The 27,368-nt window shown below is 53.1% G+C and overlaps 4 protein-coding genes across 4 annotated transcripts; 2 read left to right on the forward strand and 2 right to left on the reverse strand.

Annotated features, from left to right (window-relative positions):
- The first annotated feature begins 1,369 nt into the window (after positions 1–1,369).
- TAF6L (TAF6-like RNA polymerase II, p300/CBP-associated factor (PCAF)-associated factor, 65kDa) lies at positions 1,370–10,479 on the forward strand. Its single transcript, XM_006875024.1, has 10 exons — positions 1,370–1,532; positions 1,862–1,948; positions 2,442–2,592; positions 2,713–2,763; positions 3,641–3,735; positions 6,051–6,125; positions 6,227–6,447; positions 6,678–6,810; positions 9,476–9,604; positions 9,705–10,479. The coding sequence occupies exons 1-10, from the start codon at positions 1,386–1,388 to the stop codon at positions 10,476–10,478; spliced, it is 1,863 nt and encodes a 620-aa protein (XP_006875086.1). The 5' UTR covers positions 1,370–1,385; the 3' UTR covers position 10,479.
- Positions 10,480–10,582: 103 nt separating this feature from the next.
- Positions 10,583–12,495, forward strand: TMEM179B (transmembrane protein 179B). Its single transcript, XM_006875061.1, has 5 exons — positions 10,583–10,678; positions 11,612–11,799; positions 11,874–12,008; positions 12,122–12,200; positions 12,334–12,495. The coding sequence occupies exons 1-5, from the start codon at positions 10,583–10,585 to the stop codon at positions 12,493–12,495; spliced, it is 660 nt and encodes a 219-aa protein (XP_006875123.1).
- Positions 12,496–12,934: 439 nt separating this feature from the next.
- TMEM223 (transmembrane protein 223) lies at positions 12,935–13,786 on the reverse strand. The gene is made up of 2 exons (XM_006875062.1): positions 13,492–13,786; positions 12,935–13,227 (listed from the first exon to the last, which is right to left on the reverse strand). The coding sequence occupies exons 1-2, from the start codon at positions 13,784–13,786 to the stop codon at positions 12,935–12,937; spliced, it is 588 nt and encodes a 195-aa protein (XP_006875124.1).
- A 141-nt stretch (positions 13,787–13,927) lies between these two features.
- On the reverse strand, positions 13,928–25,480 carry NXF1 (nuclear RNA export factor 1). Its single transcript, XM_006875025.1, has 21 exons — positions 25,453–25,480; positions 23,649–23,820; positions 23,280–23,433; positions 20,408–20,491; positions 20,224–20,328; positions 20,022–20,102; positions 19,858–19,927; positions 19,650–19,738; positions 19,429–19,536; positions 19,243–19,352; positions 17,454–17,490; positions 17,043–17,111; positions 16,905–16,960; positions 16,510–16,617; positions 16,359–16,417; positions 16,146–16,261; positions 16,010–16,052; positions 15,409–15,481; positions 14,833–15,015; positions 14,380–14,440; positions 13,928–14,271 (listed from the first exon to the last, which is right to left on the reverse strand). Exons 1-21 carry the CDS (start codon positions 25,478–25,480, stop codon positions 14,233–14,235), a joined length of 1,845 nt encoding a protein of 614 aa, XP_006875087.1. The 3' UTR covers positions 13,928–14,232.
- Between the last annotated feature and the right edge of the window lie 1,888 nt (positions 25,481–27,368).

A 27,368-nucleotide genomic window follows, 5' to 3' on the forward strand; every position in this document is an offset into this window, starting at 1 on the left:
AGCACCCAATCCAAAAAATAGCTGTTCTTTATTCGGTTTTGCAGGCAAGTGTTCATTGAGGACGTATTATGTTCTGACACTGTACTGGACGCTGGGGATGCAAAGGTAAGCAAACACATGATCCTTGCCTGCATGGAACTTACAGTTCTAGTGTGGGGGCAGGTGCTAATCAAAAGTTACAGAAAGAGGAGTATATGATTACAAAGCCAGAGGACTACTCTGCAGGTAAATACTGGGATGGGGGGAGGGGTGCAGGGGGTGATCTCGGGTGGCTTCCCTGAGACAGTGATGTTTGAACTGAGATCTGAAGGAGTGGGCAGGAGTTCACTTCACAGAGGACTGGGGTGGAGGGCCAGGAGGAGAATGTTGGGAGCAGAGGAAACGGATTGCAGGAAGGGCCGCAGGTATGAACGCAGGTACAGGAGAGAAAATGGTGAGATTCTCTGCAGGAGCAGGAGGCAGCCCGTGCTGGTCTTGGGAGCCCAGGTACAGATTTGTTTGTTAGTCTAAAGGTGATGGAGTCCTGGGGTGGCGCTGTGGGTTAATGCGCTGGACTGCAAAGGCAGTTTGAACCACAAGGTTGGTGGTTCAAGCTCACCAGTCTCTCCTCAGAAACCCTGTACAGGGTCGCTATGGGTCAGAACCAACTAGACCACCCTAATAATCATAACAACTAAAGGTGATGGGGCACATTGGGAGAGGCCAGGCAGGCTGCCCCTTAGATTGAGTGACCCAGTGAGTCTTGCCAGGGGCCTGGTAGGGGTAGCACCCTGGGTGGGTCACTGTGGAGTGGAGTCTTACTGCCTGAGGCCTGTCTCCTAAGGTGTGGCATGCGCTGTTGCAGTCGGTCATTGGCTGTTGTTTTGAGTGAGTTCTCTCTCTGCCGGGCTGGGGACAGATGAGCGCGTCTCTGCTTTCAGAGCTTGCAGGCAAACTGGAAGGACCAGACATGAGTACCACACCCAATGACCACAAGTCTGACAGTCCCAGGTGGCATAGGGGACAAGGAGACCCCAAAAGAGAAGTGAGAGTTGTCTTGACAGAGGAGAGGACTTGGAGTAGGCTGAAACCAGCCTGGGCAGAGCCGTGGTAGAGGAGCACAAGGCCAGGCCTGAGGACAGTGGGGTGGCCGTCCTAGGAGGGAGGGTCAGATTGACGAGCTATGGGATTTGGGGCTAGCTGCAGAATGCAGGGCCAGGGACAGTGAACTTTATAAGCAGTGGGCACTTTCTCTATTATCACGCTTGCCTGCCTGCTAGCCAGACTGCTGTCTGCTCTGAGCCTCTGTTTCCTTTGGTTCCGAGGATCCCTAGTCTTCCTCTGGGCTCCTAGGGAGACTGGGGAGACTCTCAGGCCGGCCTTCTCTTCCCAGCTCCATCGGGGCCATGTCGGAGCGAGAAGAGCGGCGGTTTGTGGAGATCCCTCGGGAGTCCATCCGCCTCATGGCAGAGAGCACGGGCCTAGAGCTGAGTGACGAGGTGGCTGCTCTGCTCGCAGAGGATGTGTGTTACCGCCTAAGAGAGGCCACGCAGGTACCACTCCCCCAGCCCCGGGCACCTGCCACTCTCAGTCTTGGTCTTCTTCTAGCCAACTTGTCCTTCCAGCAGACACATGCTGGCATCTCAGCAGCTGGGCAAGCAGAGCAGATTCCTGCTCATGTTCTGCAGATGAGAAACTGAGGCTCAGGGAGAGGACGTAACCAGAGCAGGGGGTGTTTGTACAAGGGCAGAGCTGGAACCCACTCTTTCTGGTTGCTGCTCTGGGCATCTGCTTTGCTGCCTCTCTTCATCTGGGGGGCACGCTGTCTTCCCCCTTCCCCACTCCAGTCCCCTAACGCTGGCTACTGTTCCTCCCCTCTCAGAATAGCTCTCAATTCATGAAGCACAGCAGACGGCGGAAGCTGACTGTGGAGGATTTCAACAGGGCCCTTAGATGGAGCAGTGTGGAGGTGAGTGGATGTGAGTGCAGCAAGACCTGAGGACCAGAGAGAGCCAGACACACATCCACAAGCTTACTGCAGTGGCAGGCCAGGTGCTGGGCCCAGTCCCCAAGGGCTGCAAGTTCAAAAGAGGAGAGGAGGTTTCTTGTAGAGGTGGGACTTAAGCTGGGCCTTGGAGGAGGAAGAGAGGGCATCTGGGTAAGGGAGGAACTTGAACTAAAGTATGGGTGTTCTAGTGGGAGGGGTATAGGTGTTCTGGGGAGGCAGGTGAGAGAGGGTCATAGAAGAGAGCAGTTTTCAGAGGGAGTGAGAGACCGACCCGCAGTACAGAGGGAGGATGAAGGGTTATGTTAGAGGGGCCCAGGCTCTACCCACAGGCCCACCAAGTCTGGATGCCCTGGCTAGATTCCCAGTGATGGTCCTGAGCCCCCACCCTGACCAGAAGGACCATGTAGGTGTGGGTAACTCCCGGATTCCGGCTGCCCTCTGTCTCTTTCCTCAGGCTGTGTGTGGCTACGGGTCCCAGGAGGCCCTGCCCCTGCGTCCTGCCAGGGAGGGTGAGTTCTACTTTCCTGAGGACCGAGAGGTGAACCTGGTGGATCTGGCCTTGGCCACAAACATCCCCAAGGGCTGTGCCGAGACAGCTGTGAGAGGTGGCTGCTGGGGCAGGAGCTGGGCACTCAGAGGGAGGAGGTGGGCTGGCGGGTAGAGGGAGCAGAACTAGGTTACAAGGGCCAAGACCCAGGCCTTCCCATCTCTCTGCTCCACTGTAGTTCATGTGTCCTACCTGGATGGCAAAGGGAACCTGGCACCGCAGGGATCAGGTAAGAGGCCCTGTAGGGCCACGTCTTCCCTGTACATATGTATGGATGGCACAGGACACGGCAGCATGTCTATGGTTATACATGGGGTCGCCGAGTCTGAACCAACGCAGTGGTACCTAACAACAAGCTCTGGTGGTACAGAGATTGAGTGCTCAGTACCTAACCAGTTTGGTGGTTCGGATACAGCAACTGCTCTGTGGGAGAAAGATACGGCCATCTGCTTCCCTAAAGTTTGGTGGCGGTGGTGCGCTGTTGAGTTGGTTCTGACTCAGTGACCCTCTACAGGGTTTCTTAGCTGTTAATCTATGGGGGCAGAAAGTCTTATCTTTCTACCACGGAGCTACTGGTGGATTCGAACTGGTGACTTTACAGTTAGCAAGCCCAATGTGTAACCCACCCACTAAGCTGCTAGGGCTCCTTTCTCTAAAGATGATAGCTTGGGAAACCCCAAGGGACAGTTCTAGTCATCCTATGAAGACTCTAAGATTCAGAATTGACTTGATGATAATGAATAATGAATGGGTTTGCCTTGTACCAAGTTCTGAGCTGGCCTGGGCCCTGCCCGGGGGGCTTGGTTTTGGGAGATGTACTCCCAGACCCATAACCTGTCATAGTTCATGGACTTGGAGGCCAGCACAGAAGTCTAGCCAGCAAGCTGGGGTCCCGAGGGAGCTGTTGAGCTTCCAGGGAATGCTGAGTCAAGCTTCCCGGGCCTGGGCCTTAAGGACTGAGCAGGAAGTTGCCTGGCTAAGGTGGGTTGGAGAGTGGGTTGCTCTGAGTGTCCAGTGTCCCTGTGCTCTGGGAGTCCTGTCTGAATGGGTTCCTGTGAGTGCATGTGCCCTTCCCCCCTGACCACTTCCTGCCCACTCTCTCACAGTGCCCAGCGCTGTGTCCTCACTAACGGATGACCTTCTCAAGTACTATCAGCAAGTGACTCGGGCTGTGCTAGGAGACGACCCGCAGTTGATGAAGGTGAGCTTTCACAGCCCATGAGTTCCTGAAGGCCTGCATTTCCCGTCTTCTCCAGAGAGTCTGGCTGGTGTGGGGCTCCAACTGCTCACAGGACTGTGGTGTCTGGGGGGAGTGGGGGGGCTACCCGCCAGTCCTGACTCCCCTTCAGACTCCAACAAAGCCCTTGTTCCTTGAGGAGCAGGGCGATCTGTCCTCCCATACCTTTGGCTTGGGGCTCACTTTCTGGGGTTTCTCTTGATCTGGGGCCAAGTGAGGCATACACAGCCTCTGCCTGGACCCAGAAGGCCGCAAAGAGCAATTAGAGGGGCCAGGAAAGGGTCCCGGTGCCTCAGACCAGTCCCTGCAGCCTCTGCCAACTGGTCCCTGGGGCTGCCGCTGGGCCTGCTGGGCGGTCCCCTCGGTGCAGACTCCGGAGGGCTCCTTTGGTGGTTTGCCCAAACCACAAGAGGGTGGTGGCCTCCCTCTTGTTGAGGGTTTTATAGTTTCCACAGCTTTGCATCTGCCTCCTGCTGCTATTTCTCATGCAAAAGTCAGAACGCTGCTACTTTTCATTCCCGTCTTTGAAACTTGGCTCCTATTTCCCAGCCACAGTGTGGGCGGCTGGCTATGGAGCCAGCAGAACTTGGGAGCTGAGCCCTTCAGCACAGCCTATGGTCTGCTTTCCACGACGGCTGGACGCGGAATCTTGGTGCACAGGCATTTAGACGACACAGATGATGGAGATGCAGACCTGAGGTGGGGGTAGAGGTGGGGTGCCATCGAGTTACAAGACTCTGTGTAGGGGTTCTGAGGTTATATCCATCTTTACCGGAGCAGAAAGCCTCAGCTTTCTCTCTGGAGTGACTGGTAGATTCGAACTGCTGACTTTGTGATTAGCAGCCCAACTTGTAATCCACTACACTATCAGGGCTCAGACCCAAGACAGCTGTGGTTATTTACGTGTTCTAATACATATTTTCTGCTTTTAAAAGAAACACTTGGTGGTGCTGTGAGTTAAGCATTGGACTGCTAACCACAGGGTACGTGATTCAGAGCCACCAGCTGCTCAGCAGGAGAGAGACGAGGCTGTCAGATCCCGTGAAGATTCACAGCCCAGAAGCCCTGAGGAGCAGCTCTGCTCTGTCCTTTGGGGTCAGCTGAGTCAGAATTGACTCCATTCCAGTGGGCTTGCTTTCGGTGTGGCTTCACCGTTGTCTAGGGTGCTGTTCAGTCAGTTCCGACTCTAGTGACCTGACGTACACCAGCACACTGCCCAGTCCTGTGTCCTCCGCACAGTCCTTGCTGTCTTGGAGCCCATTGTTGTAGCCACAGTGTCAGTCCGTCTCCTTAAGGGCCTTCCTCCTTTTCACTCACCCTCCACCACACCCAAGCATGTCCTTCTCCTGACAACATGTCCACAGTGTGTGAGGCGAAGTTTCGCTGTTGGCATGCTGAAGGGCATTCTGCTTTTTGCCAGGAAGGTGGGCTCATTTTGCTGACAGTCTTGGCTGTACTCAGTATATACGAAGGGATTGTTTCTAACTGGTGAATTGACTTTCCGTGGGAGAATATCGGCTTTACACCATTTCATTGCAATGATTACAATCTCCTCCGTGCATCATCGTTCAACAGGATTGCTTCCATACCCTCTTGTTTTTTGGGGGGTGGGAGATGTACACGAAAACACTCAGGAATATATAATGATTTAAGCAACCAAAGGGCACACCCACCAGAGGACTTTTCCATTATCTTTTCATTTCATTTATGTGCTTTTCTGAAATTCCTGGTACATCTAAGACACTAGTCTGGGCTAACAGTAGAAGTTGTTAGGTGCTGTGAGTTCAGCCTGGATCTTAACAGACAGAACTGCTCCATTGGGTTTTCTAGGCTGTCAGCTTTACAGAAGCCGACCATCAGGCCTTGCTTTCATGGGACCACCGGGTGGGCTTTAACTGCTGACCTCTTACACATGTTTGCACCACCAGGGTCCCTCACTGTAAATGTGCAATAGACAAATATGTCAAGTGTGACCTCTCCAGTGGGACTGCCCAGTTTCTACTTATAAATCATAATTAGTATAAACCAGAGTCGCATTCTTAGACATCTGGTTTGGCAACTTGCTTTTCTCAGTTAAAAGCATATTGTCTTCAGTGACCCACAGTGCTACGTCTGGGGGGGTGTGAGTCGCTTCCCATGGGACAGAGTCACAGAAGTGGAACTGCTGGTGCAGAGTATGAATAGTTCCAGTGTGAATATAAATGCTCCACTGCTGTCCCACAAAATGCCCCTTTCCAGTGGGGCTGTTGGTCTCAGTGCCGTCTGGCCCTCCCTTCCAGATTGCCCTCCAGGACCTGCAGACGAACTCCAAGATAGCAGCGCTTCTGCCCTATTTTGTGTATGTGGTCAGTGGGGTAAGTGAGCAGGCTGGGCCAGGGCAGAAGTAGCCCAGTGTGTGCAGGGCCCATGGCAGGTGCTGCCCACTTGTCTCCTTGACGTCTCTCCTTTTCTACAGGTGAAATCCGTAAGCCATGATCTGGGCCAGCTGCACCGGCTGCTGCAGGTGGCCCGGAGCCTGGTTCGGAATCCACACCTCTGCCTGGGGCCCTACATCCGCTCCCTTGTGGGCAGTGTCCTCTACTGCGTCCTGGAGCCACTAGCTGCCTCCATCAACCCCCTGAATGACCACTGGACTCTGCGGGATGGGGCCGCCCTCCTCCTCAGCCACATCTTTTGGTAGCCACTGGGCTGTGAGCTGCAGAGCCAGCCAGCTGAGTTGGGGAGGGACGCAGGCTGTAGCCTCCAGCTTTGAGGCTGTATCTTGAGAGAGTGGGGAGCCCTTTTGTCTCTTCCCAGTGGGTGTGCCATGGCACCCTGGGAGTCGACATGGTTTTGGTGCTACAGGCCAGTCCCCCCAGCGGCTCGAGTGCCTCAGGAAGGTGCCTGACTGAATGCTGCTCCCACAGGACTCACGGGGACCTCGTAAGTGGCCTCTACCAGCAGACCCTGCGTTCCCTGCAGAAGGTCCTGGCCGACCCTGTGCGACCTCTCTGCTCTCACTACGGGGCGGTGGTGGGGCTACACGCCCTGGGCTGGAAGGTGAGAGCTCCCTTTGTAGTTAAAAAAAAAATACTTGCTTCGTTTTTGTTTTTTTTTAAATCACATGTTGTGTATCTTTTATTCTAAAAATGGTGCATGCTTGTTGGTGTCATTTATTGAGCTCTGACAGTAATCGCCTGGCTTCTTGTATAGAGATGTCTCATCCGTTCAGGAAATCCTGCAGGGCAGGTGTGTGTGTAGCTTCTTGTAAAGCCCTGCCCAGTCTAGTTTATTGAGGTGAGGACATGTTCCTGCAATACTGAGAGGTTGACTTTGGTCGAACACCCTTTACCATGGTTCTTTCTCCCATTGCCATCAAGTCAATTCAAATGCATAGCAACCCTGTGTAGGTTGCTGAGGCTGTCAACTTTACTGGGGCAGAAAGACGCATCTCCCCCCCACCCCACCCCCAGGAGCAGTTGGTGGGCCTGAATTGCTGACCTTGTGGTTCGCACTCCAGTGCTTCTCCTATGGAGCCACCGCACACGTGTTACCATCTCTGTTGTTGTTAAGTGCTGTCAAGCTGATGCTGACTCATAGCAATCAGGTATAGGGTTTCCAAGGAGCCGCTGGTGGGTTTGAATCACCAACCTTGTGGTTCAAAGTCCAGTGCTTGTCCTACAGTGCCACCAGGATTCGTTGATTAAATGACTGCCTTGGTTCCTCTGCATTTAACTGCTTATGTTTGTGGGGTTTTCCACCAAACCACTTTTGCAGACAAGGAATATGTTCAGCTTGCTACTGTAGAGATTTTGTCTGGAGTTAGACTGACTCAGGTCTGTCCTGGACAGACTTGAAGTCACTGTATTAAGTCTTGACCCTGAACATGTCATTCCTCCATTTTTTAAGGTCTTCATTGTCCTTCAGAATGCCTTCATGATTTTCCCTGAAGTGAACCTGCATGTATTTTATAATTTTCAATCTGTGTTTCTTGTTGGTATATAGGAATGCAATGGACTTTTGTGTCTTGATCTTATATCCAGAGACTTTACTATCATTTCTAATAATTTATATGTAAATTTAAAAAATAGAAGATCTTATTACATGCAAATGACAGCTTGATGTCCTCTTTTCAAATCCTAGTGACTTACATTTCCTTTTACCTTCTCATTAGGGCCAGTGATGTCTGTTTGCTTTTGATAATGGACCTTTTTAAAGAAGTACTAATGACCTTTTCCATTCAGATTTAGTTTACTTGTTTTTGTGTTTATAGATTCCCTTTCATAGACCAAGGAAATTACTTAATTGTCTTAGTTTTATTATTAGTTTTTGTTGAATTCTAATCGAGTGGTTTTCTGCATCTACTGAAACAATCCTAAGGTTTTTCTGCTTTTATGTGATAATTGTGATTGATACTTATGGCTAGGTTTTCAAGTAATAAGCCATTTTTAAATCTCTGGGGTACATTCAGCATAGTTTCTTGGTATCTACTTTTCAAAAGTAGTAGGGTTTTAATTGGGATATATTTTTTATATACTCCCAAATTTTCTTAAACAAAAAACGTTACGGATTGGAGTGAAGTCGGTCATTAGTACGATGTGTCTCATGTACTGTCCTTGTCTGGTTTTTCTGTCCCAGGTATTATACTGGCCTCCTAGAGCGGGTGGGAGCCCTGGTGTGGTACAGTAGGAGAAGCCCTGGACCCCGAGGTTGGTTTGAACTGCAAGGTCGGCCACTACCAGCCAGTCCTCAGGAATCCCTACACAGGGGTTCTCTGAATCAGAATGGGCAAGGATATATTTTCGATGGCACTTAATAACAACAACATAAAAAATAAAAAGCCAGCCTGCTTCTGTAAAGTCTTATGTTCCCCTAAATTCATCACAGACTTTAAAGTTATATAATCAGAGTCCAGGTGCAGGTGGGTTCAGCTGAGTCCCGCTTTCTGTCTAAATGGGGACAGAACCAGCCTACTGGTTACATAGGGCCTAGGCTTGCACTTGTGACTTGCTGTGTTAGCAGTAGGCACTGCGTATGCCCTTGTAGCCCTGGCCTGTACATCAGGAGAGTGAGACCACTTTATTGTGTCTTAATACCTTACTGTATTCCCATGCTTAGCAAAGACTTGGACAGGCAAAAAACCAGTGTTGCCCTGGAGTCCGTTAGCTTGCAGTGTGATTCCGTGCCTTGTGGAGTAGACCTTTGCCCCACAAGGTTTTCAATGGCTGGTTTCTTGAAAATGCATCAGCAGGCTTTTCAGTTGGTTTTGCTGTTGTTGTAGTAAAGAGCCATCAAATCAGTTCCCACTCGTAGCAACCCTCTGTAGGGTTTCTGAGGAGTGGCTGGTGAGCTTGAACCACTGACCTGGCAGTTCAGACTGACAGTGCATTAAACCACAGTGCCACACCAGGACTTACTTCGGTTGGTAGTCGAGTGCTTAATTGTCTGTGACACTCAGGGACTCCTCCTTGGATGCCGTACAGTCCAAAAAATAATTATAGGCTGAATATGCTAAGTAGGCATAGAGAATTGTTGTTAGTGTAGTCAAGTTTGTTTCTGAGGAGCAGCTAGTGGGTTTGAACTGCCGACTTTGTGGTTTGCAGTCCGGTGCTGATCATCCCTCAGCACCACCCCAGGTGGAATCAGGGACTTCCGGACTGTGGTCCATACTGGAGAGCTAGTAACCTGCCATAAAGCAGAGCTCACACGCTCTTCTCTCTTCCAGGCAGTAGAGCGGGTCCTCTACCCACACTTGTCCACTTACTGGACAAACCTGCAGGCTGTACTGGACGATTACTCCGTCTCCAATGCCCAAGTTAAAGCGGATGGCCACAAAGTCTATGGAGCCATTCTGGTGAGGGCCTGCCCCTTCGTGGACCTCTTTTCTGGGTGAGTTCAGCTGAAAACTCCGCGGGCCCCGGTTCTTCCTTGTCTGAGGCCCGCTGTTCCTGCAGGTGGCCGTGGAGCGACTGCTGAAGATGAAGGCCCAGGCGGCCGAATGCAGTAGGAGCGGCCTGGGGTTTCGGGGAGGTCGGCGCGCGGACGACCTGCCCTGGGACAGCCTCCTCCGGCAGGAGCCAGCCTCCGGGGCCACCACGGAGCCGGGCTTCGGCGCTGGCCTCTTGCTGCCGCCGGGGAGTGTGGGGCCCGAGGACCCTTCCCCTTCAGTTACTCTGGCGGACGTCTACCGGGAGCTGTATGCCTTTTTTGGTGACAGTTTGGCCACCCGCTTCGGCACTGGGCAGCCGGCGCCTAGGGTCCCGCGGCCACCGGGTGACAAGAAGGAGCCTGTGGCCGCTACGGACGTAGTACGGAAGATGCCGCAGCTGACCGCCAGCGCCGTGGTCAGCCCGCAGGATGACGACAGCCCGCGGGGCGCGGGCGGTGGGCTCCCATCTGCTTCTGCGTCCGCTGCCGAGAGCCGGCCGCTGCCGCGCGTGCACCGGGCGCGGGGGGCACCCCGCCAGCAGGGCCCGGGCACCGGCTCCCGCGAAGTCTTCCAGAAGAGCCGCTTCGCCCCACGCGGCAGCCCACACTTCCGTTTTATTATCGCGGGTCGGCAGGCGGGTCGGCGCTGCCGTGGGCGCCTCTTCCAGACGGCCTTCCCCGTGCCGCCCGGGCCCAGCCCGGCCTCGCGCTACGTGCAGAAGCTGCCCATGATCGGCCGCACCAGCCGCCCGGCCCGCCGCTGGGCGCTCGCCGACTACTCACTGTACCTGCCGCTCTGAGCCACCCGGAAATGGCGTCTGCGCGCACGCAGCCGTGCCGGAAGAGGCGGGGCCCGGGCGGTTGGCTCTCGCGGCGGTGCTTCCTGGTGGTGAGGGGGGTGGCCATGGCGCTGTCCTGTCCCCAGCGCATTGAGCTCGCGCTCTTCGCTGCCGCCTTCCTGTGCGGGGCCGTGGCGGCCGCAGCGCTAACCAGAACTCAGGTGCGGCTGCGGAGGGGGTACGGCCTGGGGGTGGGGAGGGGGGAACTCGGGCCGGGCAGGCAGGGGGACGGAACAGCCTGGAAACGCCTCCTGGCCCTTTTATGGGCTAGCCGGGCCCACGCCCTGGTTCTGGGAGCGAGTGGGCCAGGGGAGGTTTGGCCGGCGCCAACTTAGGGCGGGGTACAGCCATGCTCATCAAGCCCTGCACTCCTGTCCAGCCAGGTCATCCTTTGGAATTGTCACGTTGTAAGGGACAGAGCCACTTTACTCTCTTTCTGGACCAGAAGTTGGTTCAGCCCCTTAAATCTGAAGCCATTTGTGGCGAGAAATAAAGCCTGTTTTAACGATGAAGAAAATGTCATGTGGTTGCAACACTATGTCAAATGACGAAACTATGTAAAATGCAGCTATGTAATAAGCGCTAGTTTACCCGTGTCAGGCAATCCTGTTAATAAACGTGTTCTGTGGCATGGGGTCGTTTCATCTTGAGTAGGCAGTGTGTGATGCCTATTTCAGATTAGGAACTGTCTGGGAGAGTTACTTGAAGGCTAAAGAAGGTCTGAGTTTACTCTAGATAATGTCTACATTATCTAGACATTGATAATGTAGACAGGAGTTGTGGTAGCGAAGTGGTTACGAATCGGGCTGGAACCTTAAGGTCAGCGGTCCGGGAGAAAGATGAGGCTTTCTACTCCCGTAAAGGTTACACCCTCGGAAACCCTGTACAGGGTCGGAACCGACTCGACGGCACTCAACAACGTCTACATGGGGTAGTGCAGTTTTCTGTGACCACTGCCTAGCTCTAGCTCTTCACCCATCTATCTGGTCACTGCAGGTTTGGTACTCCACCTATCTGCCTGACAGGATGGCCCAGCTCTAGGTTAGCCCTACCACCTGCTGTGGGTTATATAGTAAGCAAGCTTTTCCCCACAGGCCTCCTTCAGTGGCAGCTGCCCCCTGTATGGCGTTGCTGCCAGGAATGGCTCCTCGCTGACTTTATCCCATCCTTCGGCCCCATCCCTCTGTTACTTTGTGGCTGGGGTGTCTGGCCTCCTGGCCCTCTACTGCCTCCTGCTTCTGCTCTTCTGGGTCTACAGTAGCTGCATCGAGGACTGCCACAGGTGACTGTCCCACTCTGGGGTGGGGTGATGTGCAAAGAGGCCCATTTCTACCACTGGACTTTCTTTCCCTTCAGAGGCCCCATCGGGCTCCGCATCGCACTGGCCATCTCAGCTACAGCCACCTTCCTGGTCTTGGTGGCCGCTTGTATTCTGCGGTTTGGCACCAGCTCTCTCTGCAACTCAATAGTCTCCTTGAAGATTGTAGCCAGGTAATGGGAGAGGGAGGTTGAGGGGAGGGGCTCAAACCTTTAGTCCCCTTCAGTTGCTCTCATGGCTCAGGATCCTGGACAGTTTTTCATCAGCTGTCTGTTTGACATCACAGCTGCCCCGAAGCCCAGACAACTTCATGGACACCCCCTGCAACTGCTGTGCATTTTTACTCCAACCTCTACAATGCTGAAGTAAGACCCTGGGATAGAAAAACCTAGAGAGGCTGAGGGACACACTGGGAAATTCGTTATCTGTCTGAGCCTAAAGGGTGTTCACCAGTTCACATGCCCTCACTTCTCACACTCCTGCTCTTGTTTCCCACAGGCCTCTTCCTGGGTGAGCCTGGTGGTGTGGTGTGTGATCCTAGTCCTTCAGGTTGTGCAGTGGAAGCTGGAAGCTGCCCCGTTCCGGCCTCTGGAGAAAGGGGACCCTGAGTGGAGCTCTGAGACAGATGCTCTCTTTGGGCCTCATCCTTCCCATTTCTGAAGAGTGACCCAAGTCAGTGCTTCCTGCAGCCAAAGACTCAGTGCCCGGCAGCCTGCTGTCCTCCGGTGCTGCCCTGCCCCTCACCCCCGCCATGTGGATACCTGCTGGACCCAGGTTTCCCTGCATGAGGGAAACGTGACAGCCACCTCTCAGCCATGGCTGTTTTTGTACCAAAATAGTATATGACTTTCTGCCTTCATCTTGGTAATGAGTTCTTGTTAATGCACTGTAGGCAGGTGGGTTAAGGAGGTAGACATGAAGGCTCAACAGACGTGATGAAAATCCTGGTCCTGGCAGCCTCCCCTTTGGGAGAGTCTGGAACAAGCACACCTTTATTTTCCACTTAGGAATTTCTGGCCCCCTTACATGACCCTGGTTACTACCCCAGCCCCAAGGTCCAGTTTCTGTCAGGCCGAGTGGCCCAAGGCTTGTCCTTTCTTTACAAGCTGCGGTAAGCACCCACAGTATTGTCAAAGAGTTGCGTGTTGGGGAAGTGTCCAGATTTGTCCAAGAGAAAGTAGAAGCGGCGGCCTTTTACCTTCAGAGGCAACATGGCAGGGACTTCACCCCGGTGGGCCATGCAAGAGACGTGGTTCAGGGGAACAGTGAAATGAGCCCCCCAGCCGAAGGGGGCATGCGTGGTGAGGGTGACCTGCTGCCCTCCAGCCCGCAGCCTCACAGAGCGCACAGAGCGAACGGAGAAGAGCAGACCAGCGCCGAGGACCAGGGCGCCTGCGGGCAGAACAAAGACTGGCTGAGGCGCTCTCCCTAGAGGATGGGCACTGGCACTGTCCGACCCCTGGAGAAACGACGCTCCGATAACAGAGGGGCTCCCCCTTTAGCCCAGACCCAGCTCATCCCCTCCTCCAACCCCAATAAAAAAGCGAACGTAATGTCCCACGTGGTCCAGAGGGCGCAGAAGCCCAGCAGGCCCGTGGGTCTGCAGCACCGGGGCCCACCCCTGGTCCAAGCGGGAGTGCCGCATTCAGGCCTTACCGATAGCGCCGCAGCCGACAGCCAGCCCGTAGCGCCAGAGCGCAGTGCGCAGGTCGGTTCGGCCGCGCTCTGGGCTCTTCTCTGCAGCCAGTGGTCGAGCCAAGGCTGCCCCGGCCAGGGAGGCCCAGAAGACGCCCTGGCCCGCACAGAAGAGCCCGAGGACAGTGAAGAAGCGGCCCCGCTCGTGCTCGAAGAGCAGCACGTCCCAGCCCGGGTGGGCAGTGTGCAGGGCCCGGCGTGGCGGTAGCGGCCGCAGGAAGCCGAGCAGTCTCTGCCAAGACCAAGACGCCGCCATAGCCCGGCCGGGCCCGCCCCTTCTGAGGCGGGACTTCCGGCCGAGGGCTTGGGCCCCGCCCTCACCCACCCAAAGGGGAACGCAGGAAGTCAGGGAGGATCCGGGGCTGCCGTGGGGGCAAGGTGAAACCAATCCAGTAGCCAGGACACAAACAGAACGTCACTCTTTATCTTAAAAAGTATGGCGAAGTCTGGGGACAAATACACAAAGCACCTAAGTCCTTCGGTTACGGTTAGTGTCAGTTCTACAAAGTAAGCTTTGGCTTCCTGGCACCACTGAGATTCAATCTCCCGGAAGTCCTCCAGAAGGCAGGAGAGGAGAGGGATCCAACAGGCGTCCCTCCTGGATCAGTCACAAGGTGCGCCTGGGGCCAGGGTGGGGAGGGTAACAATGACCACGCAATATCCAAGGGCTATTTACAAGGAAGGAGTTTCCGGGCGCTGGAATCACTTCATGAATGCCACTTCTGGGATCTTGCCCTCAGCCTGAGGAGAAATCAAAGGTCAGCAGGAGGCTGTCCCACCCCCTCAGCTTGCTTACTTGGTCTTCTTTAGCTCTTGAACTTTTTTTGCAACTGTATTTCCACAGATTACCTTGAGTTGTGTGAAGACCTGAGCAGATCTGGTGTAGTCCCAGTCGTTGTCCTGAAGGCACCTGGGGGGGTAGAGCCAGAAGACTGTCACTCTGATGTCTAAATGCCATGGCTAATCCACCTGGTTTAGCCAACAGTTACACAGTATGCATTCTCACATTAAAGAATGAGAAAATGGTAAAAGTCTCAATGTCTATCAATGACCCATCAACAACAGAATATTAGTAGTTGCTAAAGTCATTTTCATATGGCTATGGAAAAAATATGCATAGATTTAATTTTTTTAAAAAAGGCGGTAAAATGTGGCCGACTTTTATGTACAGGCCAATTTTTATAGGCTACTTGTATTTTCAACAGCAAAAAAGTACTGGCTTTTAAATGTTCAGGAGTTCTCAATACTCACTGGCAACCCAACCTCAGGTTTTTCCAACACCCACACCCATGCAGCACTCACTTCTGGGACCACTCGAGGTTCATGCCTGACTGGTTGGAGAAAGCTTGCAGCATTTCCTGCTGCTCCGGGGAGAGTGTGGGCACTGGGCTGGAGGAAGGCGTGGGGGCAGGCATGGCGAAAGCTCTTTGGATCTCTTCGGGGCTGGCATTGCGCACAAACAGCTCGTCATTTACGATGCACAGCCTTGGAGGTAGAAAGCGGAGTAAGAGAGCTGACCAACATACTCATCATCCTCCGGCGGTTCTCACTTGGGACACTTCACACAGTCTCTCAGTGCTTCCCCTCCTAGCGGTGACCTTTTCTCATTGACCTCCAGCTATAGACTCCAGGACTGGAGGGACTCTTCCCAGCTGGGGGATGGCTCTGAGTGCTCATTCCACAATAAATCAGGGAGTGCATACGGCTACACGGCTTTCGATGAGAAAACCTCGCCATAGCTGGAAGTGGTGGAGCAGGGGTGAAACCAAGCCAGTTGGATGCTGAGCCCCTTTTATTACCCTACGTCTTCCTACAATTCTGAAAATACCCGCCTGAGGACTGACACCAACCCCAGCTACCACACTGCTGGCCACGTACCCAGAATTGCTGGCAGGGACAGCGATGAACGTCCGGGTGAAGGCTCGCAAAAAGTCCCGGGCCTTTCCATCCACTGTAATGGTAACACAGGTAGTGAGCCCTCAGAGGAGTCTTTCATGCTTTATGTTTACAAATCATTTCTCAAGGCATGGTCTTCCTTGATACAAAGGACCAAAGTGGGTCAGGCCGGGATGGATTATGGACTGGGGAGCAGAGCTGGATGAAGTATCAGGTCGGGGAGGACAACAGTAAGCACGATCCCACTGACGGAGCCCTTGTGGGCCAGGCTGTGCGTATCAAGCACTTTATTAGGTGCTCCCACCCCCACCCCCCCACCCCAGTGACAGGAGAGGCTGTTACTGAGCTGTTGTAAATCAGGACTCCACCCTTGGCAGCAGACACACAGGAGCAAGGCTGGGATGGGGACTCACACCCACCTGTCCTGATCCCAGCCCAGAACACACAGGTGGAGCAGAATGGCCAAACCAGGGTGGGGAAGGGGCAAAAAGGGGGGCAGAGGTCAGGGAAGAAGAGGCAGCCGGACATTGAGGGCTAAGAAAGAGTAGTGTGCAAACTCAGGAAAGGAATCCAGGATTCTCACCTTCCTTGAAGACGCCATTGACAGAAAAACACAGCAATGTGCTCTGAAAGAGAAGGAGCAGGAGTAAAAGGGAGTCATCACAGCCAGGGCCTCAGCACCGCTGTGGGCCGCCTGGCAGCAGAGACCGGACACTTACTGTCTGGGCGCTTATATCAACCACGAATGAATTGACATCATGCTGGGTTTTGGGCAGCTCATTGAGGAAGGCAACAACGTTGAGACGTGTGTGCTTCAGTAACCGGAACCGCAGGCCTGCGGATAAGGAAGAAATCACAATCAGGCACCTCAACTCTCTGATCAAGTTTGCACGCCCTTCTCCCAACCAGCCTGGTGCACAACACACACTTACTGGGGTCTTTCAGCTTCTTCACATTCCTGCTATCCTTGAAGTATTCGGCCAAGTTGCTTCTAACAGACAAAGAGGGTCGGAGGCGGTGGTCAGAGCAATGTGGCTGCTGCTCAGTGCTGGCCTGGGTTTGCGGGAAAGCCCTGGTACCCACCGGTTCGGATTCTGGGGGGTGATCGGAATGCTCAGAGAGCAGCAAGCCCCATCATGGTAGGCATCCAAAAGCCCCTGGCGGTCTCCAGAGTCGTAAATGGCATAGTATCTGTGGCATAAACAGCAGGCAAGTCTGAGCCCCCTAAACAAGAGTCTCCCCACCATTGCCCTGACAGGATAGACAAGAACTGCCCCATGGGCTTCCAAGGGATAAATCTTTATTGTAAGTGGACTTTCACATTTTTCTCCCATGAGGTGACTGGTGAGTTTGAACTGCTGACCTTCCAATTAGCAGTCAAACACTACACCATTGCGCCACTATGAGACCCGAAAGGGCTCAAGACTGTACTCGTCGTGCCAGCCCGACCTCCCTGACCTCAGGTCCCAGGGACTTACTGCTGTAAGAAGTGCAGGAGCAGCCTCTTCAGGGTCTCTGTTCCAAAATAGCTGCCCTGGAATCCATCACACTGGCATTAGGCTCAGGTGACCAACCCCGGCCCACCAGGCCCCAGTCAGAGTGGCCCAGCTTCTCACCTTGCAGGGAGGAAGCATCGTGGGGGCTCCAACATCAAAGGCAATAGGTGGGGGTAACTCATGGCCGTCCTAGCAAGGGAAGGGAAATGGACAGCATGAACCCAAGAAAAAAGGCTGCCCAGGTAAGCAGATATCAGAACTGTTAGGGGAGGGCAGGGGGTGTCAGAGGGCAAATGGGAAAGAGGCATGTGGGCAATCCATGGGCCAGGCCAGTCATGGGGTCTCACTGAGGTGCCAGAATTCCTCAGAGCAGATTTTTATTTATAGGAATTTTTCTGAGGATTACCTACCACCACTGTTAGATTTGCAAAGGGCCCAGGTTCCCAACATGATCACCCAAAAGCATGTTAGGTAAGACCTTGGATGTGGGAGACATTCTCTTCCAAAAGGCATTTACAAAGTTTCGCTTACCAGGCGCAATAACTTGGGGAATCGTTCGCGAATGGCGCTGTCAAGAACGGGACAGAAGTGAGTGACGCTTCAGAGCCAGCGTGCCTCCTGCTGCTCTAGGAGCAAATACACCAACACCCAGGGCCAGCCCAGCCCAGCCCAGCCCAGCCCAGCCCAGCCCAGCCCGCTTGCCCCCACCACCCTCACCTCAGAGCTCGGGGGGGAAATGGCCCTTGAGCTCGCATCCCACCCCGCCCGGGGCACCCTGAAGTGGACTGCCCTGAAGGCTGACTCTCTCTCTCTCTCTCTCTCTTTCTGCCTGAGCCCAGGTACCACAGAAGCAGCACCCCCAAGCCCAGGCTTGAAGCCCAGGCCCTCCTTCCTTCCCTTCCCTGCCCCCCTTACCTGCCACCTACTCACCTGTGCAGCCCCGGGAGGAGGGAATGGGGTGGGAGCCCAGGGGCTCCGCTGCCTCACCAGGTGTCCATCAGTTCTGCCAGGTCTGGCCTTGGCCAAAACCAGGACACACCACAGGGATGGCACAAGATGTGGGGCAGGGAGATGAGTAAGGCAGAGCTCAGGAAAAGAGAAGGCCAAAGAAGAAGAGAAACAAGGCAAAGAGAGAAGGATGGGAGTACGGGCGAGAGAAAGACCAGAAGAGCCACAAAGGAGAGGGAAAGGCAGAGAGATAGCCAAGAAGAAGGAAAAGAAGTACAAGGCCAGAGGTGTTTGGAACAAAGCGGAAAAGCAGGGCAAAGGCCACAGCCCTTTCTGTCAGCTGCCCCTCTCCCTGAGGTCCAAGGTAGAAACGGCAAAGGAATTGTTATTGCGGCCCGTGGGCAGCTGCTGCTGGTCAGGCCTGTCTGCTACCTGGGTCCTGCTGAGCTGGGCATGGGAAACGAAGCAGCCATGTGGGGGGCAGGAGACAGCCCTCTGAAGGGGTGATGGCTCAGGCTGCTGCAAAGTTGGGGGGGTGAGGATCTATGCCTCACCTCTGTTGGCCCCCGAGTCCTCTCCTGGTGGCCCCTCTGCGACTGTGCCTGTCTTAGGTTGTTCCTTCCCTGAGGAATCTTACCCGTCTCTGGCTAACCAGCCATCCTCCGGGGCCAAGCAGGGTGATGTCAGGTGTGACATGAGGGAGGGGCAGTGCCCCCTGCCAGCATCACTTCTGTCTCCTTGGTAAGCTTATGCCCCCATGGCCTCCACGCCCAGCAGTGGCCTTAGGGTCCCTCTGCCTACTGGCGGGGCCCTGGCTTTGGTCACAGGTCTTGGGAAACCCAGGTTTCTTCTCCAGGGAGGGCCCAGCGCACAGCACTGGGCAAGAGACAGAGTGCATGGCACCAGTCTCCAGGTGGCCTCCACTTCAGCATGGCCACAGTGACCGGAGAAGGGCTTCCTCTTGGCACAAGGGCAAGAGGGGCCATCACAGAACAAAGAGGGAAAGCCCACCTGAGTGGGAAGTCCCTGGCAGGGAGGGCTTTCTTAGCCTCAAGGATACCAGACTGTTAGCACAAGACCACCCCAGATATGGGCATAAATAGGCAGGAAAGGGCCATGCCATCATCTTGGACCAACAGGGTGGGGAGAGTCTAGAAAGAGCTGTGTGCTTGAAGGAAGGAGACAGGCCAGAGAACCAGGCTAGGAGAAGGCAGGGAGAAGGAGGGAGAACTGGGGCAGAGCTGGAGACACAGACAGTTGGTTTCAGCTAAGGGCTACACATCTCCTGCCGATGGGCACTGGCCAGGGTGCGTGAGCTCGGCCTCCTGGGGGGTGAAGGTCCCCAGCAGGGGAAGTGGGGGCTACGGCTGACCTGATGTAGGTGGATTGGTCTCGGAAGCTGTCACACAGAGGATTTCCATCAAGCCAGAGCTCTTCCAGCTTCAACCCTTTCACCTTGTCCAGCTCCCGCTCAGACTTCAGCTGCAGGAGGGAGGCGGGCCTGGTCAGCCATCCAGTGGACACAGCACACCCCCAGTTCCAACCCCCCACTTCTCACCTCATTTCCAGAAAGATTGAGGATCTTCAGGTTAGGTGCCTTCTGCACAATGGGGGAGAGATCATCAAGGCGAAACAGCCGATTACCGCTCAAATTCAAAGACAACAGCTAAGAGAAGAGAGGTGCTGCTTAGAGGAAGAGCCACTGAGGAGGGGTTCAAGACAAATCTGGCCCCCAGCCCCATCCACTTCTCAAGCCCACTACTGGACCAAAGGCCTCACCTCAGGGATGTTCTCTTCAATGATGCGTAGGGAAGCCGCCATACAGTTTCTCCGGCTCAGGACGACATCAATGTTCTGGGTCACCAAATCTGCAAGAGGCAAGAAGGCTGGAAAGATTATTTGGAAGGGACTTGGCCAAGCCAGCATCTGCCCAAACCATTCTCAATCCTGCCCTCCACCTCTGAAAATGACAGCTATCCACTCTTACCTGGGTCGGTACGGAGGCCCTTGAGATCAAGTGCTTGCTGGGAGCCATCATATCTTTTGCTCATGATGAGCTACAGAGGAAGAAGAGCTCATTGATCAGTGGGGTTCTGCAAGGACAGGTGTGAAAAGCAGCAGAATAGAGACACATGCCTGAGCTGGCCTCACCTTTAGCTGCTCGACGTGTTCTGGCTTTAGCTCATTCTGTAGAATCTGGGGTGGAGCAGAAGAATTGATGATGATCGATATCTGTAGGAGAGAAACCAGTGCAGAGTAAATGCCAGGTAAGTCTCAGTCCATGCTATCTAGACCCAGGTCCTGCTCTGTATACTGTCCCCACAGCCAGCCAAGACAGACCCTGCACACACACCTTTCGGTTCTCTCGATCCACAATCTTGTAGTTGACCGCCTTGAGTGCTGAGGCGGTACTGGCATCCTCAACAAAAAACTGGGCCCGCATGTTCTCATAGTGAAACTGCAAGAGGAGGAAGCAAGCATTAAGCTTGGAAGGTTCCCTGGTGCCCGTTGAGCCACACGTGGAGGTCTCATCTTACCTCAATGGGCGTGAAGGGAACACTACACTTGCTCTGAATCAAGCTCAGCAACCATGCCTTGTCATATTTCCTGCCATAAGGGATCTAGATGTGCAAGAAGGAAAAACGAGGAGGAAACAATGTACAGCTCAAGGGAAAGCAGAGCCAACCTAGCGCTCTTCTCAGATCTTCTGCCAAATTTAAGATTTTCTCCAGAAAGGATCATAGATATAAGAACAACCTAATGTGGGTGTAGACTCCCAACTCACAGCGGCCCTGCATAGGGTTTCTGAGGAGCGGCTGACTGAGCTCAAACCACCGACCTTGCAATCCAGTGTTTATATGTATCTCAAATCATTTTTTTTGTTCTGAAAGTTCCCAGATACCATTTAGACAGTGCCTGGCCCACAGAGAACTCCAGGAATCCCATCCCACACTGGACTTGAGGCAAGAGAGACAGTAAGAGTTTCTCTACCATCCAGCACCCCCATCCTGCCTGTCCCCCTTCCATACTTCCCCTCTAGACCTGCTCTTCAGTGTCCCATGACACTGATTCTTAGGGACGAGTGCAGATACCTGGGCCTGAGCAGCTGAAGAAACAAACTCTTTTTCAGGGGGAGGGGCAGGAAGGATAGGTGGTATTAAGGAGTTAGGATCCGGGTTAGATCCACGGCAGGGTCTAGCCAAAGCCTAGGGTTTTGTGTAGTGTTAGGATTAGGGTTAGGGTTTAGGCTAAGAGGAGAAGTAAGGCTTTATCTAGTTAGGATTACAGTTAGGTTAATCTTCAATTTTTTTTCTTAAAATCTACTTGATTTCTTCATTTGTAACTTTTGTTAACAACGTTATCTATTTTTAGTTCATGAAGCTTTTTGTTGTTGCAAACTTGTATCTCTGGATCCCTGTTTTCAGTCTTGGTGTGGTGCTACAGGATAAAGCACTGGACCGAAAGGTCGGTTTGAACAGCAAGGTTGGCGATTCAAACCCACCAGAAGCTCCTCGGAAACCCTATACAGGACTGGGTGCTAGGTGTTGGAACTGACTTGATGGCACGTCACAAGATTTGTTCCACTTTGGATTCTTCTGCATCTAGGCTGAGTTCCGGGCGATTATTGCGTATGTTAATTTCAGGTTGTCCTCTGTTATTATTGGTTCTTCTGTTCAAAGAACTTAACCTTTTGTAAGGTTAGTCTGCTTCTTACAAATTCTTTTAATTTCTGTTTATTTGGAAATGTCCTAAATTTGCCATCCCATCTGATGGCAGTTCTACTAGGCATTTTATTCTTGGTTAGCAATTTTTTCTTTCCTAGTTTTATATATGCCATCCCGCTGTATTCTTGCCTACAAGGTTTCTGCTGGGAAATCAAGAGTTTAGTCTTATTTATTCTCCTTCCCAGGAAACTTCCCATTTTTCCCAAGCTGCTCTCAGGATTGTCTTTGTTCTTAAAAGTCTGATTATAACACGTCTTGATAATTTTCTCCTGGGGGGGGGGTCTATTCTGTTAGGAGTTCGTTCAGCTTCTTGAATGCATTATCTTCTCATCTTTCATGTTCCTCCCATCCCCCAGGAGGTAGGGTGGGGGTGTCTCTTCCTGTTCTGGGATTCCAATTACACTTAAGCTAGTCTTCTTGATGGTATGATTCATAATTCTTTAGTTTTCCTTTGGATTTTTTTGCTGTTCTTTTTCCTGATTCAAGCTCACCAATTCGCCCTCCACTGACTCAGTCCAATCCCTCTGCCCCTTCACTGTGTTAGTGATTTCTGAAATCTGACTACTTTCCTTAGGAATTTCTGTTTGCCGTTTTTAGATGGCTTCTAATTTTACGTTTATTTCGACAGCTTATTCTTGTAGAGTTTTCCTGAATTATCCTAATGTTTTGTCTGTGTTTTACTTGATCATTCTCTCAATTCATTAGATGTACTTAACTATAAATCTTTTGAGTTTCTTATCATGTAATTCCAATACCATTTCTGTTACTACATTTTCTGAGTCAGTGTTTTGGTTCTCGTGTAATTGTCTGTTGTCTCCATACACTGTGGTGTCACTGTATTAAGTGACAGTTGTATGTAGGTGTGGTAGTCACTCACCATCTTTCTCTTGGGGGATGTGTTAAGACTATCGAGTAGTACTTTGTTCACTGTGTAACACAGTTCACGGAGGCCTTATCTAATGTAGGCTGCTAATTAACTATTGCTCATCAGGTGGTACAGGAGGTGGCAGTGGTGCTTGCCCAATGGTTGGAGCTACAGGAAGCCCGGCTAGGGCTGGACCATGTGGGCACAATTGCTATGTCCCTAAAACAAACAACAGACAACAGCAATACAAGATCTGATGAGGTGAAATTCAAGTGGCTGCAGATGTTGGGGTGGTATGCTCAGCACTCTACCCTGGCACAGCTGGGGCTACACAGGAGGGGGTGCCACTGTCCACCAAGGAGGTGAGGGCGGCCACCCCCCAGCTACCAGGAGGGCGTGGGGAACAACGGAGAACAACGCCTCCCTCACTGCCAGCCTCCAGCATGTGTCCTGTGCCTCCAAGCTGCTATGTCCATGACAGCTGTCTGAAAAAGCCTAAGATGACTGTGCTATGCCAGGCCAGCCGGCAGCCCACCCATCTGTCTTCTCTTTCATCACTCCCTCACTCAGCTTTCTCTCCCAGGGGGCACACAATCTAGCTCTCAAGCCTCTCCTCTGAAGCTCAGGGTTCCAGAATCACCATCCGCACCTGCTTCACTTGGTTTCCTGAGTCATTATTGCTGTGGGTCAGCTCAGCACTTTAGCCAACTCTGCCACTTTGTCCCAGCAGTCCAGAAGATGGATTTTGTAGAATAAACAGTAAAAGCCTTTCCCTGCGAGCCTAGTGCTCTGTCGCTGGGGCTTGTCCAAGGTACTCACTGTGATCTTGAACCAGTTCTTTGTGGTCCCATCCTGGCTGGGGCCAGCCACTCCCCGCTCAGGAGGACCTCTGTCTCTCCGCACAGTAACGTGGATCCTGTCTCGATCATACCAATTATCACCGCGACGGTTGGATCGGTTAACATAGGGGTTGCTGTGAGAAAAGAAGAGAGAACGAAGTCCTTAAATGCTAGAAAAGTCTTCTCGAAGACCTCCACACACATTGCTCTCTAGGACATAGCTGAGGCTGGTCACGCAGCAGACTGAGCCCGGCATCTCTCATCCTTCCTGGTGGGAAGGGAGCAGTACAACAGTCAGAGGGCAGCATCAGCTTGTAAGTTATGATGGTCACACCTCCTGGTCACTTACTACCGTACTCGGGGTCCATCCTGGGCATCAGTCATTGCCACATCTCCATCGTCTTCATCGAGGCGGTTAGATCGAACACCAGAATTGCCTCTTCCAGACCGACGGTTCCCCGTCCACCGGAAAGGACCCCGACCTTTCCTTCTTCGAGGGACACTCACACGGTCATTGTGCTCTGGAATGGGGCATGGAACACAAATTAGCAAACAGGACACTTATTCAGCGATCCTGGTGTGACAACCACAATACCTACCACCCTGCACTAATGGAGCAGACACACACCAACAGAAGCCACTACCTGGCAAACTCCTTTACCCGGCTGGAGAACAGAAATCTCTCTAAGAGATGGCCACTTCAGGGGAAAACACTTGGAAAAATGTGTACGGCTTTTGAAAAAGGAAGTGGAGCTTGGGACCACAAAGAGAAGCAGATTGTGGCAACATGGGTAACCCAGAAGTGTTAAGTGGACACAAATCAGACCCTGAATTTGTGAAGTTGATTTCAGACCCCTGAAAGTCACCTGAAGTTGAATTCCTCTCCACCTCCCAGATCTACTTATGCCACCAACTTCTCTGACACCACGTTTCCATCAGCTTTCAGTACACTCTACTTTACGACAGATGCCAACCACAAACATTAATTTACCAAACCCACTGCCACTGAGTTGATTCCAACTCACAGTGACCCCTGTTGGAGAGGGAGTGGAACTGCTCCCCAGGGTTTTCCAGACTGTGTTACCTTTATGAGAGACAGCTTACTTGCATCCCTATATTAAGATCACAATAATACCTTCTAAGGTATTATTGCCTCATCTTTCTCCTGTGGTACAGCTGGTGAGTTTGAACTGCCAACCTTGTGGTTAGCAGTCCAATACTGAGTCACCAGGGTTCCTTCATACAATCTAAGGGTTGCCCTAAAAAAAAATAAAAAAAAATCCCTGCTCTCAGCTAGGAGACCACTCCTAGAATCAGGCTCTAGTGACAACTTCAAGGTAGGATGGATGCTTCAACAAAAGAGCCTCAAATGTCACCCAGGGATATGACGCTCTGAATCTGGTGTATAGAAACAGTTCCCCGGGACCCCTAAAAGTTCTGCCCAATGCCTAGTGCCCTGGAGACAATGCAGCTCAACAAAAGACTCGGGGGAGGAGGACAACAAATAATAATAGAACAGCAGGTGAACTGAGCGCTTTCTCCAGTGCCTGCTCCGAAGGCTTCCGGATTCGGATTTGAATGATCTCACTGAAACAAACACACCCAACACCCCTTAGAAGGTATTACTGTGATCTTATTATAGGGATGCAAGCTTGGCATAGCCAAATGAGGATTAAAACCTCGGCCATCCTGCACTGCTAACCACGACACTGGACCAGAGAGCATCGAGTGGCGTGTAGGAGTCTGCAGTATAAAGCCCAAACCGCAGGGCAAAGAGCAAGCGCGACTGGACGCGGTGGAAAACAGGTCACCAGCGCAGCCCGGAGGCACAGGTATTGAGTCACATTAAAGGAAGAGTCAGGCCGCCAAAATGAACTGACAGGCATTAACCACGCACCAAGCTGAAAGGCAGCGCGCCACGGCTCCGAGCCTCACGCCAGACTCCCGAGTCCACTAGCCCGGCGCCCACTCTCTTGTACTACTGGGGCCGCCCCGCCCCCGGCTCCCCGGCTCCCCCGGCCCGCGCCCTTCCCCGCGGCCGCTGAGCCCCTCGCGGTCTCTCCTCCTGGGGTTGCGGCCTAGGCCGGCGCCGCCCGCACCACCGCCCCCGACGCCGCATCACCCCGTTCCGCCGTCAGGGGACCAGTACTGACCGTTGTACGACTTCCCATCGTCGGCCATGGCACAGCGAGCAGCAGGGGCGCTCAGGTCAAGGCCGCGACGCCTCCAAACGTCCGAACGCCCGGGCGCCCAGGCCGAAGCGCTCCTACGCCCGGCGCCGCCGCATTTACCCGGAGAAGCACGTCGCGCGCCGCCGACGTTCTCAGGTGGTGGGTGGGACCGCTGGGAAGGGGCGCGGCGTGCGGCGCGTGCGCACTAAGCAGGACGCCAGCCGGGGACTGGGCTAGCTGCTCCACGCCCACAAAGATTGAGCTTTCAGAGCCAAGACCAGCTCGCGGGTTCATTCAGCTTCCTCCTTTCTTCGTCCGCTGACGCTTCACCGGCACCTCGTTAGCCCTGACCAACGACCACGGGACTGGACCAGCCCAGAACTCCGAGAGGAACAGGGTAGAAGAGTTTCTGAGGAACTGGAGACGCGGCCCCGTTTTGGGAATGATCCCTTCAGGATCCAACTATTTTGGAAAGGTCCGGATTCGCCCCCTTACCAGCAGCGGTCCTTGAACCTCGCTTCTCTCGCCCGTATAATGTGTTGATGACCACGAAATAAAACAATAGAATTTAACGCAAGCACTAGAATAAATGAGTGGAGACCATGACTTAATGGAGTTTTTTCCTCTCCAGCTGCTGACCAAGTACCACGCGGGGCACTCATTGTCTACTGGAGTTACCCTGTCAAAAGAGACTGCGTGTGATGTGTAATGTCCGACTTTGGGGAGCAGTCCTCTTAACATCCCCACTTGTATGCTGTGCCCACATCACAGGCCAACCGGGCAATGTACAGGCAAGCAAGAGCACTCGGCGAGACCAAACTCAAAACTATGCCCGCTGCAATCAAGTCAACTCCAATCCATAGTATAGCCCCGAACTGCCCCGTCAGGTTTCCAAGGCTGTATTCTCGGAGTCCTGGGGTGGTGCTGTAGAATAACCTCTGGACTACTGACCACAAGCATGGCAGCAATTGTGAGCTTGGCCCAGGATCAGGCAGTGTTTTGTTGTTGTCGCTGTGAGTCGGTACCGTACTGATTCGATGGCACCTAATAACCACAAGGTTGCTGGTTCAAACCCACCAGCTGCCCCTTGTAAATCCTATTCAAGGTCGCGATGAGTCAGAACACTTAACACGACACTTAACAATCTTTACTAAGCAGACTGCCCCATCTTCCTCTTATTGTGCAGCTGGTGGGCTCTAATCTCTAGCCTTTGGGTTAGCAACCGAATACTCAACCACTGCAACACAGGGGATCCTTGAAAAGAGGCCATGGGAAGAAGGACTCTTAAAATGCCAGGTTAAGAAAAACCAGGCTCCTCTTGGTCCCAAAAGTACTAGGAGAGGCCAAGGGTAGGGTGATGAGAATTGCTACAGCTTGGGGATGTGAAAGAGGATCTCCTGTGATCTCAGAATGGTGTGGTTATGGACACTGGTCAGGAAGGGCCAAGGAGTCCATAAGCCTCCCTGTTGCGTGGAGATCCCCACAGATTTCTCCTCTGTTCTGTGACTTGAATTTTGTGAGGGGCTTGGAAGAGACCAAAAACCTAGCTGGAGCAGGAAACACAGTCTTCATTTCACCAGCTGCTAATGGCAGAAGGCAGAGCTCCTGCCTCATCCAGTAATGCAAATAACTGGGCTCAATGGGTTGGAGGATACAAATGTAACCAGTTCACATACTGCTTAATGGTCTTGGAGTTGCCACCAAACACCCACTCTGGGCTCCTGCTCCTCCTTTTGAAGACGTTTCCATGCTAATGAGGTGCCACAGCACTTGGTTCTCTTTTGCCTGGAAGCAGTTGTGTGTGCAGTGCCCCAAGGCTGCCGGGGTCAGCCAACAGCACAGCCTGCTCCTGCGTAGGCCCTTCCACGCGCCCACCCAGAAAAGACGACATGGCTCGA

Source organism: Chrysochloris asiatica, unplaced genomic scaffold (genome assembly GCF_000296735.1).
Source record: "Chrysochloris asiatica unplaced genomic scaffold, ChrAsi1.0 scaffold00310, whole genome shotgun sequence".
NCBI lineage: Eukaryota > Metazoa > Chordata > Mammalia > Afrosoricida > Chrysochloridae > Chrysochloris > Chrysochloris asiatica.